Source organism: Hyperolius riggenbachi, chromosome 10 (genome assembly GCF_040937935.1).
Source record: "Hyperolius riggenbachi isolate aHypRig1 chromosome 10, aHypRig1.pri, whole genome shotgun sequence".
Lineage (NCBI taxonomy): Eukaryota > Metazoa > Chordata > Amphibia > Anura > Hyperoliidae > Hyperolius > Hyperolius riggenbachi.
Window position 1 is genome coordinate 31,079,549 of NC_090655.1, and position 17,294 is coordinate 31,096,842.

Consider the following 17,294-nt stretch of genomic DNA (forward strand, 5'->3'; position numbering starts at 1 on the left):
AGTCCTTGGTGTCTGCTTTAACCCCCCTGGCGGTATGAAATGTGCGGCTGCGCAGCCGCGGGAGGGGTTTTTTTTCGCCATTTTTTTTTTTTTTAGCATGTAGCTAGCCTAGCGCTAGCTACATGCTTCCCCCCTCCCCGTGGCGTCCGCCCGTCCCCTCTGATCGCCGCTTGCCCATACGGAAATCCCGTTCTGATCGCGATTTCCTTGAGGGCTTCCCCCGTCGCCATGGCGACGAATGGAGTGACGTCACGGACGTCATGACGTCACAGGGAGTCCCGATCCACCCCATAGTGCAGCCTGGCGGCGATTGGCCAGGCTGCGCAAGGGGTATGGGCTGTTTCCGCGGCGGGTAGCGGCGCGGCAGCGATCAGAGCAAACACGCAGCTAGCAAAGTGCTAGCTGCGTGTTTGAAAAAACAAATTATTTAAATCGGCCCAGCAGGGCCTGAGCGGCACCCTCCGGCGGCTTACCCCATGTCACACACGGGGTTACCGCCAAGGAGGTTAATGGAGGCGAGTCCACCACTTCCTCCCAGCTATTAAAATTTTATGTACTTTTATCCTTCTGGTGCCTCTTTTCACCTACCAATATATTTGAGTCCACCTCAGGAGGAGGGGTGATCTACCCCCTTTCTTCCTATCTACAGAGAGCGACTTCTTAATCCTGAGTGAGGACAGGTCTAATCTCCTCACCTGCCTAATGAGTGGTAACCTAGGTGGTAACCCGTGTTTGTGAGTATTACCATCTCACTGTTTCATTTATCCAATCAATTTTGACATCCTACACCATATTGGGCTCCCGATTTCTCTTCAACTTTATAAGGTAGGAAGGTTGCCAGTAGACATTGAGGTTGGCTCGCGACTAGGTCCCTGTGTAGAATTTCGCAACACTTTGCATTTGAGTTTGACACCCCTGTACTATACACACAGGAGGTGACAGGTCTGTATTATAAAATGGGCTAAAATCAAGTATGCTGCATCATGGCCTCATTTTCAGACGTTTTAAAATGAAAAGACAATAAGTTATGAGTAGACTAACACTGTGAAATCGTGTAACGTGGAAAATGTGCCGTAAAGAAAACTTTAAAGTACAGCCATTGTCGTTTTATTATCATTCACTTAAATAAATGCAAGGACATTTTCTGTAGCCCTTGAAATCAGACAGTATACACCCTTAAAGTGGACCTAAACTCAGAACTTCATCTCAGCTCTAAAAGATGATCAACAGCATAATAACCTTTAAAGAAAGACATTTCTTTGTTACAGCTGATACAAATCCTGCAATAAATCTGCAGTTTGTCTACTTCCTGCTTTCATGGAAGTAGTTGCATAAAAATATTGTAAAAATCCTGTGCTTACAAATGAGCGCTCTGCCGTGGCATCCAGCTGACGAGACTGAGGGATCAAAATACAACTTGTGCCAAGTCACAGATGAGGGGGAATTAGACAGGCTAAACTCAGTACATACAGGGTACATTTCTATATGTTTTCCTTCTGTCCAGTGCAAGAGTTCAGGTTCATTAACTATTCCACAGTATTATTTTTTTTATTTAGTAAATTTGTTTTCTCTGATTTTTAGGCTACGTAAATATAAGGACTGGGCGTACAAAGTAGACCCGTGGCCAATTTAGTACATATGTACTAAAGGATGTTGTCATGATCTCACCTCAGCCAGGTACCAGAGGTGTGTCATAGGTCTCCGGTGCAGACAGACACTCGGCTCCCAGCATGCAAATGGCATCTCCAAACGTCCAGCGGGCTTCCGCGGACGGGTTTCCTCTGTCGTTGCTAGGTGACATGTTAGGATGCCTGGCATACACTCTCCAGCACAAATCACTGAACCAGGAAATGATTGACTAACTAAATCAATCACTCAATGTCGGCTGTGCGTTCCATTGGCTGGCTGGCTGATGCTTCCCCATTGGTTGCCGTCAGTATTTAAACCTGGGTGGCACACGTTAGTTGCCTGTGATGGCGTTAAATAGAGCTCGCTGCCGGGCGTACCTTAGTATCTCATTCCCGTCTGCAATAGCGCTATTTTTGTCTTTAGGAGAGGAGCGTGGTGTCAGATTGTAGCATAGGGACTGAAGCAAGACCTGCCAGTCCTTACATTGTCTAAGTATCTGCCAGTCCTTACATTATCACAGGCCACTAGCAAACATCCTACCCAGGTTTAAATACTGACAGCAGCCAATCAGGAGGCACCACTCAGTCAGCCAGCCAGCCAATGGAATGTACAGTCTGCCTCTAGTGATTGACTCTGCATTGGTCAATCACTTCCTCAGAATCCGACTGACATGACACACATGCATACGCCCACTTTCCACTATAGCATGATACAGAATACAGCAGGTATCGAAAAACAGTTCTATTATATCAGGGTTTATTTTACCAGGTGTAACTCCCATATACTTATAATGGTGTTTGGCCAGGATCTGTACATTTAGTTTACTATATACAAATGTTTATTTTATTAGAGTGTTCTACAATGAGACTATACTGTGGCAAAGTACTGGTAATTTAAATTACCAATCTACTATAGGAAACTCCTGTACATCCATTTCGGGCATAAATCAGCCAATGGAAGCACCTGTTCCAGCAAGGACTGCGAAAGATGGGATTCTCCTCCATTTGATAAGGACTTCCTGGCATGTCTCTGGGACAAAAAGCTAAATACAATTTCTCCAGCAACACAGACGGACGGAAATTGACGACAGATTTTAACTCTTCCCAACACTACTAAAAGCTGGAAAAAAAAAACAGCTTTGCCTTGACTTGCATTTAATTTTTCCACATCGCTCTCAGTTGATTAGAAGCACATTTCTCTCCCCTCGGTCAGCAAGGTACGCAGTTCATTGCACAACGGTATCAGTGCTCTGTTTATACTCTGTACGCCGGTGACACTTAAGAGCAGGCCGAGGATAATAATGTGGAAACGATTTGAGATTTGCACTTCCCGATCAATAACCAGCGCGATGTGCTGCTTACATTCCTCTCCTGTTACATTCTACACAAGGCCAGATCTGAGGGCTCCATAATCTTCCGGTAATTGTTAAACACCTTGAAATCCCTCACAAATAGCTCTCCAGAGATATGACGGGTTGAACCAGGATTAGCACCACTCCCCGCCCCCCACCCCCGGCCTCCGTGTGAACTCTGCACGCACTTTCACCTAAACTCCAACATTTCTCAGACTTTCCCCCAGGACAGAGGTGTTGATGTGGTCAGAGGTGCCTGAGACGAGTTTATTAGAGCTGCAATATAGCCGCGTGTTGTCCTAAATTGAGGATGGTAACAGCTCTGTGACACAATGCATTACAGTACACACCTTGACTTAAAGATGGGGAGGGGAGGAGAAAAGGCTTTAACGTGGAACTCTAGAAATAAGTGATTTCTTCTTGACATCACTGTTATAAAAAAAAAAATTGTGAACTTTTACTACTCAAAATATCTCAATTTTCCCCAAGCGAATAGTCATCCATTTTAAGATTTTAAAGAACAATTTACTGTAGATATTACACAAATTTAGACATTCCCTATGGGGTACTTACCTTGGGGGGGGGGGGGGGGGGGGAAGACTATGGATCCTAATGACTCTTCAGTCTCAGGGATTTAGCGCTGGCAGCCCCCCCCCCCCCCCCCCCGAAAATTGGCGGCACAGTAGGGGCTTTCAGCATGAGACAATGTTTACCAATCCACACTCCTCTGCATGCGCAGTACAAGCTTCCTCTAGGACTGTGGCAGAAATAGCCGAGGATGATCAGGTCGGCTCTACAGCACAGTAGAGCGGACCTGACTGAGCTTGGCCATTTCCGCTGGAGCCCGATTGTGTAGCTTGTTCTGCGCATGCACAGGAGCGTGGATTGGCACTGGCTGTTCGAGGGCTGCCAGCACTGGACCCCCGAGGACTGTACATAGATTTATTTTACTTCCAACCAACATAATCAGGACCGAAGAATTTTAACCACTAGACGACCGCGTCACGCCGATGGGCCCCAGGACTGCCCAATGCCAATTGGCATCAAGTCCTGAGGTGGGGTTTCGCAGGCTATCGCGCGCGCCAATGTGCACGCATCTTCGCACCGTCATCAGTCTCCCAGCGGCGATCGCTGCTAGGAGACAGTAAAATCGCTGTCTATTCACTGTGTACAGAGCTGCAATCTACGACAGCGCTGTACTGGAGGCAGGGAAGCGATCTGCTGGCCTATGACAGCCGGTCGCACTGATAGGCTGGTGGAGGGAGGGAGGGAGGAAGGTTTCGAAAAAAAAAAAAAAAAAAGTATCGTTAAAAAATGGAAATATTTATTAAAAAATAAATAAACATCCTGGGAGCGATCACAGCCCACCAACAGAAAGCTCTGTTGGTGGGCAGAAGAAGGGAGGGAGGGGGGAAATCACTTGTGTGCTGAGTTGTGCAGCCCTGCAGCAAGGCCTTAAAGCTGCAGTGGCCTAATTAGAAAAAAATGACCTGGTCACTAGGGGGGTGGGGGGGTGTAAGCCCACGGTCATTAAGAGGTTATAGGAGCAGGAAATTGTATCTTTAGTACTGTATACACCTCGTGCCTCATTGCATGGAAAAAATAATAAAATAAAGTACCGCTCTATCTTTCTTTGGTTCTTCTCAGCTTCTAGTCTCAGAGCAGAGATTGCAGCCTCCAAAGTTTGGTTCTTCTCCTGAGCATTGGAAATGTCATTTCTGAGCGCCAGAATTTCCTCTTCTCTCTGTAACAACCTAAACCGAGAACCCAGGTCAGAACATAACACATCACACTTACCTAAAAAGAGAGAGGAAGTTTTTCCATTATAAAATCCTTTCTACAATCACGGATGGTTTTAATTAAAAGGGGCCCTGCACGGAGATGAAAGTGGGCCCCTGACATTTTAGTACTGTACTAATATTGTTATTTTGACTTGAAGGCTGCTAAGGGGCTTGGAACCCTCAGTAACAGAACCCTCAGTAACAGCCCAGTTTACACCTCTGAAAGCAATTGTACACTCTTTCCATATAACTTATTGGCACAAACCATCAAGTTCCCAGTTCCAACTGAATAGAAGTTGGGGTTGTAAAGGTGGCAGCCACAGCTGGGCTCCTGATACAGAGGACCAGGAGCGTGCACGCTTACGGATGCACTTCTATTCGTCTAGTTAGACGAATAATCACCCTCATCAGCCATGCTCAACCTACTAGGGGCTTGATTCACAAAGCGGTGCAAACTGTTTAGCACGAGCGTGCGAAACAGTTAGCCCGTGAAGTGCCGTTTGCAGACTTTTGCGCGCGCAATTTTCTGGGATTCGCGAAATCGCTGACTTTTGCGCGTGCAATTTGCCGCAAATTGCGCGCGCAAAAGACCACGATACCGCGAATTGCAGCAAATTGCGCGCGCAAAAGTCCGCGAATGGCACTTCACGTGCTAACTGTTTAGAACACCCGTGCTAAACAGTTTGCACCGCTTTGTGAATCAAGCCCTATGTGTGCTGAAGTGCTACTAAGAGATGCAGAAGGATGATAAACTATAAAGAAAACAAAACAAATAATAAGCAATGAACAACAATAGAGAAGCACAGATCAGCACACACTGCAGGCAGGACGCTATCAGTATAATAAACCGTGTCACAGCTTGTTTTGTACAATATCTGTTAACATGTAAGTATTGTAAACTGTGGCTAAAATCTGTAATGCAAGCATACTGCATAAATAATCAAGGCCCCATTTAAAGACATTAAAGCCACTTAAATGTACGTTCACTGACACCAACACAATCCCTATAGACTAGAGCAATGTATGTGCCCCAGAAAGCAGTGAAATTCTATGGAGAATCAAACGCTTTTCTACATAAGGCAAAATTGAAATGCCGTGTTTTGGCTGCAGCTGGAGTTTAAAGTGGACCTGAACTCTTGCACAGGACAGAAGGAAAACGGAGAGAAATACAGCCTGTATGTACAGTATTTATAGAGTTTAGCCTGTTTAATTCCCCCCTCCATTTGTGTATAATCCCTAGTTGTAAGCTGACCGCTCCCCTGTGTCACACGACTGCCTATGGCAGATAAGCCCATGTGAAAGCACAGGCTGTTAACAATATGTCTGCTTCCATGAATCAGGAAGTAGAAACTGTGCAGATTTATTTAAAGATTTGTATCAGCTGTAACAAAATGTTTTTTTCTGTTTAAAGGTTATTATGCTGTTGTGAATCTTTTAGAGCAGAGATAACTTCTGAGGTCAGGTCCACTTTAAAGGACAACTGTAGTGAGAGGTATATGGAGGCTGCCACATTTATTTCCTTTTAAGCAATAGCAGTTACATGGCTGTCCTGCTGATCCTCTGCCTCTAATACTTTTAGCCATACACCATGAACAAGCATGCAGCAGATGAGGTGTTTGACATTGTCAGAGCTGCGTGGTTGTTTCTGGTACGATTCAGACACTACTGCAGATAAGCAGGACAACAGTTGTCCTTTAAGCCTATTTCACATCTAGGTGGCGCTGTAAGTACTGTTCAGATTGTCTGCCATTAAGGCAATAAGTACCTTGTTCTGATTGCTCCAGGCTGAGGGTCAATATTCCGTAAAAAAAATAAAAATAAATAAAGTGTCAAATGCAATATCCAGCAACAAGAATATATTAGAGGGAAAAAAACAGTAAGGAGTTCAAACAGCTGAATAATCATTATGGACAAAAATTGTTCAGTGCCTGCAAAAAATTTTTTCACTTACAATGCACATTCTGCTGGACTGAGTGGGCTAGTGTTTGCAACTTACGTTATTTTTTGAACTATAAGACTCACTTTTTCTCCCCCAAAAGTGGAGGTAAAAAGTCACTGCGTCTTATAATCCAAATGCAGGGTGTTTCTAATTTGTGTATGCTTGCCAATACAAACCTACAACCCACCGCAATGTCGGGGACTCCCTGTACTGTACCCATGCAGAGGACGACACAGGGGGACAAACTGAGGACACTGAGGGACACCAAGGGGCATGGAGGATGACACAAGGGGAATAGAGAAGGACACAAGGCTGCATAGAGGACACAAGGGGGACACCAAGGGGCATAGAGAAGGACAGAAGGGGGCATAGAGGAGGGCACAAGGGGCACACAAAGGGGCATAGAGGAGGACACAAGGGGGAAGAAAAGAGGCAAATAGGAGGACACAAGGAGGACAGATGCGGACACAGGGAGACACAAGAGGTACAAGTAGGCATTAGGTACAAAGATGGCATAATCCATAATGGATACACCAAGTTTAGTATATTTATTTTTCCCCTGGCTTTTGTCATCTAAACCTGGGTGCGTCTTATGGTCAGGAGCGTCTTATCGTCCGAGATATGGCCTGTTTCAGCAGTGATATAGTACCCGATAAGGATTCTGCTTACTTCGGAGTCTGGAGTGTTCCTGAATTACTTGTGTACCACCGCTCCTCTTACTGCACTTTGCAGAATATAACGTAATTTAAAGCCAATTTCCAACATTTTTCTAATTAACCCTTCTTCCCCCAAACTGACCTAAAGCTCTACTCCACACTCCTGACCTAGCGGACTCAACATCAGCGTCATGTGACAATGCCTTGCAGGCAGTATCTCCTTTGAAATGTAATCGCCAGCCAATGGGCAAAATGGCTTTCCTGCCATTTCACTATTTGCCTGATGCTGTGTCACTTTCTTGAACATGACAGAATCTAGAGAGAGGTGGGAAGCTTAGGGTTAGGCAGAGGGGAGGTTAGTGTTAGGCACTAGAGAGGTTAAAGGGGTACTGCTTAGCTTTTTAAAAACAAAAAACTGCCACTTACCTGGGGCTTCTATCAGCCCCCCTGCAGCCGGAAATGTCCCGCGCTGTCCTCTTCCGATACGCTGGTCCCCACCGCCGGCACGGGTGTAATTATTCATCTAACTAGCCAAATAGCTGCGTGGCTGGGCGCATGCTCGCTCCTGCGCAGGCACAATACGAAGTTTTCCTGTACTGCGCCTGCGCAGTAAGCACCCATTGATGCGCGCGAGAGTGTGCGCGCACTGCCACACCCGAATAATTACACCGGTGCCAGCGGCGGGGAACAGCGCATCGGAAGAGGACGGTGCGGGACATTCCGGCTGCAGGGGGCCGATAAAAGCCCCAGGTAAGTGGCAGTTTTTTTTTTTTTTAAAAGCTAAACAGAACCCCCTTGAAGGTAAGATGCTTGGAAGACAAAAAATTGAAAAATTAAAATTAAAACTCGAGAGCCCAATTTGGTGTAGTATTTTCTAAAAATTTGGAAATTTTATGAAATTATGATTATACTCCCAAGTAAGGGTCACCACATAGGCGACCACTGGAACAGCAGGTGGGGAGAATTTTCACCTGACCCCACTCAGGTTTAAAAAGTCACTCTCTATAGATAGGAAGATATGGGGATATGGGGATACACCCCTCCACCAAGCGTGGATTAAGTAAGTGAATAAACAAGGATAACAGAGGCGCCAAACAAGGATAAAAGGAGTTAAAAACCGTTTAAAAGGAGGGAAATGGGTGGATTCATCTCCACCAAATATACTAATGACCAGGCTAAATTCAGCCGTTAAATGTAAGACAAGACAAATAACATTTATATCACGCTTTTCTCCTGGCAGACTGAAGGTGCCAGGGCTGCAGCCACTAGGACGCGCTCTATAGGCAGTAGTAGTGTTAGGGAGACTTGCCCAAGGTCTCCTACTGAATAGGTGCTGGCTTACTGAACAGGCAGAGCCAAGATTCGAACCCTGGTCTCCTGTGTCAGAGCCCTTAACCATTACACCATCCAGCCACCACTTACACCATCCAGCCACAACTGTATTTATTTAAAACAATTCTCCGAATATGATGCAACGCGTTTCACGGGCCAACATCCCGCTTCATCAGGCAATTGAACAAGGAGAACACAACTGTGGATCAATGAGGCGCTCTGGCTTTTCATTGATCCACAATTGTGTTCTCTTTGTTTAATTGCCTGATGAAGCGGGATGTTGGCCCGTGAAACGCGTTGCATCATATTCGGGGGAATTATTTTAAATACAGTTGTACATTTAACGGCTGAATTTAGCCTGGTCATTTGTATATTTGGGGGAGGTGAATCCACCCAGTTGGTGCTGTGTTTTTTTCCCCTTGTCTGCCAGTAATAAAGACGATGACCTGCAGGCTCAAGATGGAGCAAACAACATGAACGTATTACAGGGCAAAAATCAATCATTCCTTGATCTAACTTCTATTTTTAACTGATCATGTTGCAATTTCCACCCATACTACTATCTTTTGGTAAAATTCCTCTTTAAGTTGAAGTACGCACTCACTCCCTAACATGTACTACATTCTGAATTGTCAGCAATCAGGAGGCGGGGCTGGGAGCAGCTAACCTGACAGTTGCATAGTTACAAAGTTAAAAAAAGGTGGGGGAAAGGCTGCGCATCCCTAAACAAATGTTGCAATTGAATGGTTAATCGCACAGGCATACACCGCCTCTGTCAGACTGAAAAATGCATGCCCTGCATCCTAGACAAGTGCTAACATTTATTAAACTAGGAGGAACTTTAGCTTCCAATATTGTAACTATAACTGTCAGGTTAGCTGCTCCCAGCCCCTCCTCCTGAGTTTCCTGTTTGCATAATAAGTAGTAGCAGATTTGCAAATGATTTGCATCGGAATTGAATGCAAAGTGCGCAGAAAATTTATTTAGGTGCTGCACACCGAGCTGGTGGTCAATTCAGATGCAGCCTTAGTGGTATGCGCTGGCGTTCTCCTCACTGTTCAACAAAATGTAAGTTACACATTTTTTTTGCTTAGCTGCTCCTAAGGTTTTAAATTTAGGTTAGGTCACTTGCCCGGAGGTTTGCCTCACCGTGGCGCAAGTGTCTAGTATATTATACTTTGCATGCAAACCATATTGGAAGCTAAAGTTCCTCCTAGTTTAATAAATGTTAGCACTTGTCTAGGATGCAGGGCATGCATTTTTCAGTCTGACAGTGGCGGTGTATGCCTGTGCGATTAACCATTCAATTGCAACATGTGTTTAGGGACGCGCAGCCTTTCCCCCACCTTTTTTTAACTTTGTAACTATGGAACTGTCAGGTTAGCTGCTCCCAGCCCCTCCTCCTGAGTTTCCTGTTTGCATAATAAGTAGTAGCAGATTTGCAAATGATTTGCATTTAAATTGAATGCAAAGTGTGCAGAAAATCTATTTAGGTGCTTCACACTGAGCTGGTGGTCATTTCAGATGCAGCCTTAGTGGTATGCGCTGGCGTTCTCCTTGCTGTTCAACAAAATGTTATTTACAAGAGACCCTTTGATGGTCTTATTGCGCACAAATTAGGAAAGCCGCTATAATTACAGGCCCTTGCTCGTCATCTCTTAGGCCTGGTGCACACCGAGCGGTTTTTGAAGCGTTTTGCAAACCGCTTCCGTCTGTGAAAACGCTTGGCTAATGTATTTCAATGGGATGGTGCACACCGGCCGTTTGTGGTTTTTAGCAAACCGCAAACGTGGGTCCTGCAACACTTTTGCGGTTTGCAGAAGCGTTTCTACCTCAATGTAAAGTATAGGAAAAGCGCAAACCACTCGGAAAACCGCTAGATCACAGCGGTTTTCCAGGCATTTTTGTTACAGAAGCTGTTCAGTAACAGCTTTACTGTAACAATAAATGAAATCTGTTACACAAAAACGCTCCAGAAAACGCTAGGCATGTTTAGAAAACCTCTCTAAACATGCCTAGAATCCCTCTGAAATCTGCTCCAAAAACTAGCGTTTTGCGGATCTGCTAGCGGTTTCGGTGTGCACTGGGCCTTACACAGGTTGACAAAAGAATTTCCTAACAATACAGACAAACAAAACAGACCCGAGGGGTGCTGAGCAATCGCACACATAGCCCTTTTATAGACCTGCAGCTCCTCCTGACGTCATTGACTACATTACAGGTTCCTGCACAATTTCCGATGGAGAGCTAATTCCCCACAGGCTGCAGGCCAGCCGGTCCATCTGTCTGTGGTTTATATAAAGCTACGTTCACAAGTTGGCTCTCATACCTGCGCTGGGTCAGCGTGAGGGGTTAATTCCCCCCCCCCCCCCCCCCCACCAAGTACTGGAGGTCCCTTCCTGAACTTCAGCGCAAGTTATGTAAACACGTGGAAACAGATTTATGAGCAAGAAGAGGCCTGGATGTCAGGAGCAGTTTATGATATGTTCCATAATAAATTAGTTATAAATGAACGCAGGTGACTCAGGAATTCACCGCCTTTAATGTTTTAATACAAGGCTGGAGAAAAACCTATTATTAGGGTCTTAAAAGGGTAATACAAGAATATCAACTACAAATTGTCAAAATGTTGCAAGTGTTCGAGGCCAAGGCAGGCTCTCCTCTGACCGGATTCACAGGGCCATGTTAACCCCCCCCAGGGGGCAGAGCCAGAGGTGAGGAAGCCGCCTGCGCTTATGATTAAAGCCGCAGCTCGCGCAGGCGGACGTGATGTCATAATAACAACAGGCCCAGGGGGGAAATACAGACGCAAAGCCGTGGCTTCCCTGGAAAGCTTACCATCAAATTACTGACATGACACAAATAAAAAATGACTTTCACGCAGCTTAAGAGGAAAAGTTTTGACAATGTTTATGGAAAGAGAAATCTTATTCTCAGGCAGAGGAGGGGGGAGCAGTGTGTAAAAAAACTGAAGGGGGGGGGGGGGGGGGACATGACAACAGCTGAAGATAACGGCATATATGAAGTGCAATAATGTGACATTACTGTTTAGGGAGCTGCTTTTTGGTTTCAGATTTAGGCTACTTTCCCACCAAGACGTTGCGTTTTAGGGGACGTTATGGTCGCATAACGTGCCCCTAACACAACGCATGGTGGTGTTGAGGTTGGACGTCAAATTGAGCTGCGTTATACAGCTCTCAAAGCAGCCGCTCCAGGTTAGTGATAGGAAGTCCGGATATTTTTAAGGATTCGGATCATTTAAATCGGATCATTGAAAAGATCCGGATCTTTGAACCGAATCATTTGAACCATTTTACAAGGGAAGCAGACTGGGTGAAATGACTAGCAGGACAGGACTTTCCCTGCACTGTACATTCTGTATGTTCCTGTTTCTTCCAGACAGACATCCACTGAGAACCGAATCTTTCATTGTGATGATCCGGATGATTCGACTCACAAAAAGATCCAGATCAAATGAACGATTCGTTCATGATCCGGACAACACTACAGTCCCACCAAGAGTCTCCACAGTGCAGTGGTGAATATTAATTAGCCATGTGGCTGGCCGCTGGAGAGGAGGGGAGACCTCCTCCTCCAACATTACTGAGTATGTGCAAACAGTCTAACGCGGCTTAGCCCAGTATAACGTACAGCATTACAATGTAACCCAACGTGTGCACTGTAAACAAGCACATTGATTTTACAGTGCTGTGAGTTGGGCTGCGTTACTGGCTGCTGTAACGTGGGACTTTAACGTCCCACTGTGAAACCAGCCTTAATCTGTTTACCACCTGAGATGAACACAGCCATGATCTATACCTGTGTTCCCCCAGGCTCTTTTTGCTGGGTGCTCCACCCGGCTAATTTTGGTGACCACCCGGCTATCATCGGCTCACCTCTTCATCCACCTCCTTGCACAGAGAAGCACAGGCCCTGCTTTCTCCCACTGTGCCCCACCCGGCTAGTTTTGCTTGCCACCCAGCTGGAAACATTTTCTAGGGAGAACACTGTATACACATCAGCTGAAATGCCCTAATAACACAGTTTGAAGTTGGTGCATGAATCCAACTCCAACTCAGGTTGTTTAGGTACCTCCCACTCTTGATTTGAACTTCAACTCAGACATCTCTGTTTTAAAGCACACCTGAACTGATAGGTATATGAGGCCAACATATTTATTTCCTATTAATAGACCCCACCCCCCATTACCTGGGTCCCCCCCCCCCCCCCTTCACTGCTCCCCCTCCAGCTAGTTTCCTTAATTAAAATCAATTTAAAGCAATGTATAATATATAAAGGCAAGCGGTGAGCGGGGAACTTACATCCTTGTACTCCACCGCTCGCCGCGTCACTTCCTGAAGGCCGCCCTCTGTACTTCATTGGGTGGCATTACAGGAAGTGACTCGGGGAGCAGTGGAGTGCAAGGAAGTAAGTTCCCCGCTAACTGCTTGCCTTTATACATTATACTTTGCTTTAAATTGATTTTAATTAATTAAACTAGCTGAAATGAGAGCAAGGAAAGGAGACCCAGATGAGGGGACCCTCACCGCCGTCCCCTTTACTGCCTGCTTCCCCTTCCAGCATGGTGGCCAAACCCCCCCCCCCCCCCCCAACCCACCCACGGCCAGGGCTGGAGACGTTTCCACAGACTGGAAACATAGGCTGTAATCCCGCATAGGCTCTGTTTTATTTCTCTGATAACGGAGAAAAATAAATAAACAAAAAACGATCCGATCCTGAAGTGTGGACCTAGCCTTAGAGGCAGAGGCATAGCAGGACAACCAGAAAAATGGTGTTGCTTAAGAAGGAAATACAATATGTCAGATCAAAATCAAAAAAAATATTTACACAATAAACAGTGTTTGTTGATAAAAACGAAACAACCCCCCCCCCCACCACCACCGAAAAAAAACCCAAAAACAAATTACCTTTAAAGTTTATACAAATCAGTAAAAACAAAAAAACAAAACAACAAAAAACACTTTACCAGTACGAGTAGTCCCCGATTAACTAGCGTGACAGGGACTGTAGGTTCATTCTTAAAGTGAACCAGAGACTAAGCACCCTCGTGTATTTTACCATATAGATCAGTGGGAACATTAGAGAAAACACTCATTCTGCACTGCTCAGCCTGCTTCTTATCAGACCTGATAAAATCCCAGACTGAGCATTCAGGCTGGCTTTGCTATAATGACTCAGCTATAATGATTCCAGAGCAGAGCCAGCAGGGGGCAGGCTTGGACTTGAAGACATGAGAGAACACAGACTGAGCTATAGATATTCCTGAGCAAAGCCAGACTGAATGCTCAGTAGGGGATTTTATAAGAGCTGATTAAAAGCAAGCTGTGCAGTGCAGAATGAAACAGAAAGCAAGGTAGGCGTTTTCTCTAATGTTCCCACTGATATATGTGGTAAAAACTATGAGGGTGCTTCGTCTCTGGTTCCCTTGAACCGGAATCCATTCTTAAAGGACAACTGAAGAGAGGTATATGGAGGCTGCCATGTTTATTTCCTTTTTAACCCCCCTGCCGTTCTGCCGCGGGAAGGTTTGTTTTTTTTCCCCCTATCATTTAGCTAGCCTAGCGCTAGCTACATGATGCCCCCCTCCCTGCGGCATCCCTCCCACCCCTCCGATCGCTGCCGGCGCGTATGCCCATAAGGAAATCCCATTCTGACATAGCGACGATAGCGATGACGTCGTGACTTCAGCAGGAGTCCCGATCCACCCCTCAGCGCTGACTGGCACTGATTGGCCAGGCTGCGCACGGGGTCTCAGCGGGCCCTATAACGCGGCGGGTAGCAGCGAATCAGCGGCGATCGCGTGATACATGCAGCTAGCAAAGTGCTAGCTGCGTGCAACTAAAAAAAAATTATGTAAATCGGCCCACCAGAGCCTGAGAAATCCTCAGCGGCGGGTTACCCAGAGCTCAGCTCGGGATAACCGGCAAGGAGGTTAAGCTATACCAGTTGCCTGACAGCCCTGCTGATCCTCTGCCTCTAATACTATTAGCCATAGCCCCTGAACAAGCATGCAGCAGTTCAGGTGTTTCAGACTTTAAAGTCAGATCTGACAAGACTAGCTGCATGCTTGTTCCTGGTGTTATTCAGATACTACTGCAGAGAAATAGACCAGCAGGGCTGCCAGGCAGCTGGTATTGATTAAAAGGAAACAAATATGGCAGCCTCCGTATACCCCTTACTTCAGTTCCCCTTTAAGTTGGAACGATGTTCCATCTCTGTCCCCTAAACCTCCTCTATGACCCGAGCCCCCTATGTGTTACCTCTGTTCCCCTGTGCATTCAATGACCCCCTCTGTGTTCCCCTCTGCCTCCACTGCGTCCTGCTGTACCACCTCTGCCTCCCGCTGCGTCCTGCTGTACCACCTCTGCCTCCCGCTGCGTCCTGCTGTACCACCTCTGCCTCCCGCTGCGTCCTGCTGTACCACCTCTGCCTCCCGCTGCGTCCTGCTGTGCCTCCACAGCGTCCCGCTGCGCCGCCTCTGCCTCCACAGCGTCCCGCTGCGCCTCCACAGCGTCCCGCTGCGCCGCCTCTGCCTCCACAGCGTCCCGATGCGCCGCCTCTGCCTCCACAGCGTCCCGCCTCTGCCTCCACAGCGTCCCGCTGCGCCGCCTCTGCCTCGTCCCTCTGCGCCGCCTCTGCCTCTGCCGCGTCCCTCTGCGCCGCCTCTGCCTCCGCCGCGTCCCTCTGCCTCCGCCGCGTCCCGCTGCGCCGCCTCTGCCTCCGCCCCGTCCCCCTGCGCCCCCTCTGCCTCCGCCGCGTCCCCCTGCGCCGCCTCTGCCTCCGCCGCGTCCCTCTGCCTCTGCCGCGTCCCTCTGCCTCTGCCTCGTCCCTCTGCCTCTGCCTCGTCCCTCTGCGCCGCCTCCGCCTCGTCCCTCTGCGCCGCCTCCGCCTCGTCCCTCTGCGCCGCCTCCGCCTCGTCCCTCTGCGCCGCCTCCGCCTCGTCCCTCTGCGCCGCCTCCGCCTCGTCCCTCTGCGCCGCCTCCGCCTCGTCCCTCTGCGCCGCCTCTGCTTCCGCCTCGTCCCTCTGCGCCGCCTCTGCCTCCGCCTCGTCCCTCTGCGCCGCCTCTGCCTCCGCCTCGTCCCTCTGCGCCGCCTCTGCCTCGTCCCTCTGCGCCGCCTCTGCCTCCGCCGCGTCCCGCTGCGCCGCCTCTGCCTCCGCCGCGTCCCTCTGCGCCGCCTCTGCCTCGTCCCTCTGCGCCGCCTCTGCCTTCGCCGCGTCCCTCTGCGCCGCCTCTGCCTTCGCCGCGTCCCTCTGCGCCGCCTCTGCCTTCGCCGCGTCCCTCTGCGCCGCCTCTGCCTTCGCCGCGTCCCTCTGCGCCGCCTCTGCCTTCGCCGCGTCCCTCTGCCTCTGCCTCGTCCCTCTGCGCCGCCTCCGCCTCGTCCCTCTGCGCCGCCTCCGCCTCGTCCCTCTGCGCCGCCTCCGCCTCGTCCCTCTGCGCCGCCTCCGCCTCGTCCCTCTGCGCCGCCTCCGCCTCGTCCCTCTGCGCCGCCTCCGCCTCGTCCCTCTGCGCCGCCTCTGCTTCCGCCTCGTCCCTCTGCGCCGCCTCTGCCTCCGCCTCGTCCCTCTGCGCCGCCTCTGCCTCCGCCTCGTCCCTCTGCGCCGCCTCTGCCTCGTCCCTCTGCGCCGCCTCTGCCTCGTCCCGCTGCGCCGCCTCTGCCTCCGCCGCGTCCCTCTGCGCCGCCTCTGCCTCGTCCCTCTGCGCCGCCTCTGCCTCGTCCCTCTGCGCCGCCTCTGCCTTCGCCGCGTCCCTCTGCGCCGCCTCTGCCTTCGCCGCGTCCCTCTGCGCCGCCTCTGCCTTCGCCGCGTCCCTCTGCGCCGCCTCTGCCTTCGCCGCGTCCCTCTGCGCCGCCTCTGCCTTCGCCGCGTCCCTCTGCGCCGCCTCTGCCTCCGCCGCGTCCCTCTGCGCCGCCTCTGCCTCCGCCGCGTCCCTCTGCGCCGCCTCTGCCTCCGCCGCGTCCCTCTGCGCCGCCTCTGCCTCCGCCGCGTCCCTCTGCGCCGCCTCTGCCTCCGCCGCGTCCCTCTGCGCCGCCTCTGCCTCCGCCGCGTCCCTCTGCGCCGCCTCTGCCTCCGCCGCGTCCCTCTGCGCCGCCTCTGCCTCCGCCGCGTCCCTCTGCGCCGCCTCTGCCTCCGCCGCGTCCCTCTGCGCCGCCTCTGCCTCCGCCGCGTCCCTCTGCGCCGCCTCTGCCTCCGCCGCGTCCCTCTGCGCCGCCTCTGCCGCGTCCCTCTGCGCCGCCTCTGCCGCGTCCCTCTGCGCCGCCTCTGCCTTCACCGCGTCCCTCTGCGCCGCCTCTGCCTTCACCGCGTCCCTCTGCGCCGCCTCTGCCTTCACCGCGTCCCTCTGCGCCGCCTCTGCCTTCACCGCGTCCCTCTGCACCGCCTCTGCCTTCACCGCGTCCCTCTGCACCGCCTCTGCCTTCACCGCGTCCCTCTGCACCGCCTCTGCCTTCACCGCGTCCCTCTGCACCGCCTCTGCCTTCACCGCGTCCCTCTGCACCGCCTCTGCCTTCACCGCGTCCCTCTGCACCGCCTCTGCCTTCACCGCGTCCCTCTGCACCGCCTCTGCCTTCACCGCGTCCCTCTGCAC

At 49.8% G+C, this 17,294-nt stretch overlaps 1 protein-coding gene across 3 annotated transcripts in view; it reads right to left on the bottom strand.

Annotated features, from left to right (window-relative positions):
- The window catches only part of LOC137533948 (uncharacterized), a 238,874-nt gene that overhangs the window by 179,583 nt on the left and 41,997 nt on the right, over positions 1-17,294 (bottom strand). For all 3 annotated transcript variants that reach the window (XM_068255268.1, XM_068255267.1, XM_068255269.1), the window contains exon 6: positions 4,600-4,734. In XM_068255268.1, the coding sequence (XP_068111369.1) occupies positions 4,600-4,734 (135 nt within the window). The remainder of the gene's footprint in view (positions 1-4,599; positions 4,735-17,294) is intronic.